Source organism: Lepidothrix coronata, unplaced genomic scaffold, assembly GCF_001604755.1.
Source record: "Lepidothrix coronata isolate B3197 unplaced genomic scaffold, Lepidothrix_coronata-1.0 Scaffold137, whole genome shotgun sequence".
NCBI lineage: Eukaryota > Metazoa > Chordata > Aves > Passeriformes > Pipridae > Lepidothrix > Lepidothrix coronata.
Genome location: NW_016690317.1, coordinates 1,544,465 through 1,548,946, shown reverse-complemented (window position 1 = coordinate 1,548,946; position 4,482 = coordinate 1,544,465). Strand labels below are relative to the sequence as shown.

Genomic DNA, 4,482 nt, shown 5'->3' with positions numbered 1-4,482 from the left:
AAAAAAGAAAAAACCAACCAGCCAACCCCAAACCAACCCCAAAACTATACAGGAGGGAGAGAAATGAGGCCTTAATTTACAGGAGGTTTTGAAAAAAACCATGCATATTGGAAGTGTGCAAAGAAATAGGGGAGAGTAAGATGCTCTACCAAGATAAATAAGGAAACCAAATGTACCCTTCCAAAGTTCTGGTAAAATTTGCAGTCACCTCTTGTGACACTTCCACCTTTCTAGTGGCAGAGAGGAAAGTCTCGACAGCAAGAACTAAAAGAGGGCAGATTTGCTCATTACATTGAAAAAGAAAAAATCCCTACACGTCAATTTTTACATTATTATTTTTTTTGTGTGTGTCCCTTTTGTTGGGTGTTTTGCCAGTGCCAAAGTCCTCCTCTCGTGGTTGAGGATTGGATTGATTTATTTACACACCTTTTTCTCTGGGAAGCTCCCAGTGAGTTCTCCCCTCCAGCACCTCCAGCACCACGATTTCCACTCCTGAGCAAAACTCACGCTCTAAATCATTCCTATATTTAATTATTTTCACTTTTTTTTTTTGGCTCAAATCAAACCAGGAGAAGCCATTTTTCCACGTTTGCATCAACACTTCCTGCAAAAACTTGGAGCAGCTTCCTAGGGAGGTTTTCTTTTCCCCCCGTGGCAACTCGAGCAACTGGACAGAGCTCATAAAACCAACTGGAGTGTGACAGGAATGTGGAATGTTTCAGGAACTTTCCTTGTTTGGTTTTGTTTTCTTTTTTATTTATTGCCAGCCTGTAAATTTTCCCCCCCTGAATCTTCCCAAGCCTTCAGTGATGTGGTGGATCTTTTTTTCCACGTGCCTGCGCTGACTAAGCAATAATCAAAAAAGAAAGGCTGGACAAAGAGGGGTTTTTTTGCCATGAAATATCTCAAATTTTTTAAAATTGGAAGCCTTTCTGATTGATATTTTGTAATGAAAGTCTTATTTGTTAAAAAACAACAACAAAAAAAAAAGTAGCAGGGGGTCTAGAAATTTCTGTTGGTCCGGAATGTTTGTTGGACTTGGAATTTTGAATCTGTTTGATGATAAGTTTTAAAAGTAGCCCGTGCAGAGCAGGGCAGGGGGGGAAAAAATCCACCATTGTAATGCTTTGGAGCTGTTTGGGGTGTTTTAGTAGGTCAAAATATAAAAATGAGCCTGATCCAAGATAATTTTTTTAAATTTAGGGCTCAATGTAGTTTTCACTGAAATTTATGGGAGGTTTAATCCCAGCTCTACTAACGCTCAATCTGGGTTTTATGGCCAATCCCAAACATGAATTCAGACCTCCCAGTCTCGCTGGGATGTTGGTACCTATGGATGTATGAAATATTTTGGGGGTTTGGAGGGGTTTTTGTGGCTGTTTTGCTGTTCTGAACATCCACGAGCAGGTCAGACCCTGTGCTATCAAAGGTGAACCTGCAGCGACAGCTCCAGGCTTCCCAACACCTGGCATTCCTTCATATTCCAGGGATCACTTGGCTTTGGGGTTGCTGGTTGCCCCATCCTTGGTGGCACAAAGAACCCACAGTGTCAATCAGAAAGCTGAAATTCTTTTATTTCACCTTTTTCTGGAGTGCAGACACTTGGTGCAGCCTGGCTGGAAGCCCCTAACTATGTTCATGCTGCTTAAAAACACATTATTCCCACCAAACCTCCCTAAAATCCCTTCTCATCTGATATCATAGACCAGGCCTTGGGTTTTAGAAGACAATAAACCCGCTGCCCCCTTTTAAAATGGAATATAACAGCACTGAGAAGGCACCTCAGGAAGACCCCCCCAAACCTCCCAGCCCAGCCAGGGATAGAAAATTCCTTCCCAACAAGTGGAACATCTTCAGGAGTGAGCAGAGCAGCCCAGTTTGTCTCTGGTTAAGAAACCCATCCTGTGCTTCCTAAATCCATTTAAATCCATTAAATCCATTTCTGCCATCAGCTGACCCCTGGGAAAGGGAGTTCCAAGTTGTCCCAGCTCCACCATCCCACGTCCAGAACATCTTCTACCACAGCTAAGGATCACCAAGGACACAGTTTTCCTCACCCATCCCTAAAACTACTGGGCACATGGACAAGTACAGGTTCAAGGGGCCATATGAAGATTTATTTATTGACATCCAGGCATTTCCATAGGGACAGCTCTCCATGGGAACTGTGGGGTTTTGATGGGGTCTCTGCAGTGGAACTCATTTTTTTTCCTCCACTAAAAATGGCTTTCCAACAATCCAGTGCTTTTGAGTGGTTTAGTCAGATAAGCAGTGATTTATTTTATCAGGCTGGTTCTCACCTTCCAATTTCAGGAGAGGAGATGCAAAGGAGAACTAAACTTGTGTTGTGTTTGGTTTTTTTTTTTAACCCTAAAATGCAGAAAAATCCAAAGCAATCGATTACCTCTATGAACTTCAATATATAACTGGAAAATACTTACCATTTTTAATGACTCAGGATAAAAGTGCATATATTATTCAAATACATATTCACCCTTGATAAATGCACCCTTTAATATGAAGTATAACTGAACTTAAGGTGTTCTAACTACATGGAAAACCCCGGAGAACCCTTTCCCTCCTAAATTCATACATTGAATCTCTAAAATAATCTCAGTACCTCATGAAAAAACCCGATCCACTCAAATCCCAAAGTGCCACTCGCTCACCAGTTGGGGCTTTGAGACTTTTTAGCAGTTCATCTCAGTACCTGAATATTTTTTTAATTGAGACAAAAAAATCACAAGGTGTTGGGGGGGGAAGATGAAGAGGGGGAAAAATTCATACATGGATTAAAACCACAAAAGTCTGTGATGGTTTTTGTTCATCAGAAAGAATCCTATACATCCTTGCACATGAATTCAGTAAGAAGGGGGGGAAAAAAGTGAGGAGCAGTTGCAGCAGTAATAATAATATCTCAAACTTATCACTACATTTTTGCATCATCTTTCTTCATTGTACAGCTGGAGGAAAAAAATCCAAAAAAAGGGTTTTAATTTCTACCTCTACATACAATAAGTTACAAGTTTATTTATTTAAATAATTGTAAAACATCTTACATTTTTTTTTAAAGAGGTTAAACTATAAGCAAATACACACATACACCAAAGTTCCATCATTCATGTCAGTTTGTCCTAGAAATTCTTTCATGCTGGTACCCTGTTTTGTTGAATTGTTTGTTTTTTTTTTCTGCATAAACTAAATCGATATCTGAAAGGCTCCATAGAAAATAGAAACTTCAGCTTTTTACCCCTACAAAGTAAAACAAATTGTATCCAAAATATCAAGCTTGAATCGTGTTTTTTTGCCAATTTTTTTTTTTTTTTTTTTTTTTTTTTTTTTTTTTTTTTTTTTTTTTTTTTTTTTTTTCCTTTGAATATTTTACAAATCTCAGGAAGGTTTTTGTGTCTTCCAGGAAAGACTTTGCATTTCTGATTCCGTTCTGCTGACTCTTGTTCATCCTGGCTCTGGCTGATTCTTCCTTCACAACGTTTGAAGAGTTGATGTGGTTGTGTCAGAAACGTTAAACAGGTAAAAGATGCAGATTTCTGTCTTGTCCAATCCATAAAAAATGTTCCTTTTTTTTTGTTGGTTCATTTTTTGTTTGTTTGTTTGTTTGTTTTTCCTGGGCCTGGCTTTCCCTTCAAAAAAAGAGCTTGTAGTGCTATTTTTTTTTCATTTTAGTGGTCCATCACAATAAGTAGTTTTGTGCTGTAAAAGAAAAATGAAATAAAAAAAAAAAAGAGGGAAAAAAGGGAAGAGGGAGAGGAGGCAAAGCTGCCCCTTCCTTACATCGGGGGAACGACAAGACCAGTCATGGCTGCAAAAGAAAATGGACAAAAAGATGAAATTGTGGCAAAATGCTGTGGAACAAAAGATATTTGAGCCCTTCACCCCCTTGTGTGCAGTCAGGAAGGGCCTGAGCTGAGGTTAAATTTGAGATTTGGTGCCTTTGGATGGTTTGATGGTGAAGTGAGAACAGAGATGGGGAGAACTGCCCGTGACACAGGCAATGGCAGTGTGATATTGCAGAGTGAATTCACCAAAGGGAAGGAATTCCTCTCTGGGAGAGTGGGGAGGGCTGGGGTGGAATTCCCAGAGAAGCTGTGGCTGCCCCTGGATCCCTGGAAGTGTCCAAGGCCAGGTTGGAGCAACCTGGGATAGGGGAAGGTGTCCCTGCCCATGGCAGGGGGTGGCACTGAGTGAACTTTAAGATCCCTTCCCACCCAAACCATTCCATGATTCCATGAAAAGCCAAGGCCCACTGTGGTTATTAAACGAGTAAAAGAGGATTAATTCACTCCTCAGTACTTGTATTTTCAGCAAAGTCCACCCATTTTTGCATCCTTATCTCCTGAGGGGGACATTGCTCAGAAATGCCCCAAAAATTCCGACTTCTCTCCCTTTCTCAAACTGAACAGTGAAACCCATCCCTGAAAACCCAAACAGAGCAGGGTCTTCCCTTCCCACCTGCTGGCAGGA

At 40.6% G+C, this 4,482-nt stretch overlaps 1 protein-coding gene across 1 annotated transcript in view; it reads right to left on the bottom strand.

The window, feature by feature from the left end:
• Positions 1-351: 351 nt before the first annotated feature.
• LOC108503355 (transcription factor COE2-like) overlaps positions 352-4,482 on the bottom strand; it is an 84,123-nt gene continuing 79,992 nt past the window's right edge. Inside the window, exon 8 of the mRNA XM_017827271.1 lies at positions 352-3,820. Coding sequence (XP_017682760.1) covers positions 3,789-3,820 — 32 coding nt within the window. The 3' untranslated portion in view covers positions 352-3,788. The remainder of the gene's footprint in view (positions 3,821-4,482) is intronic.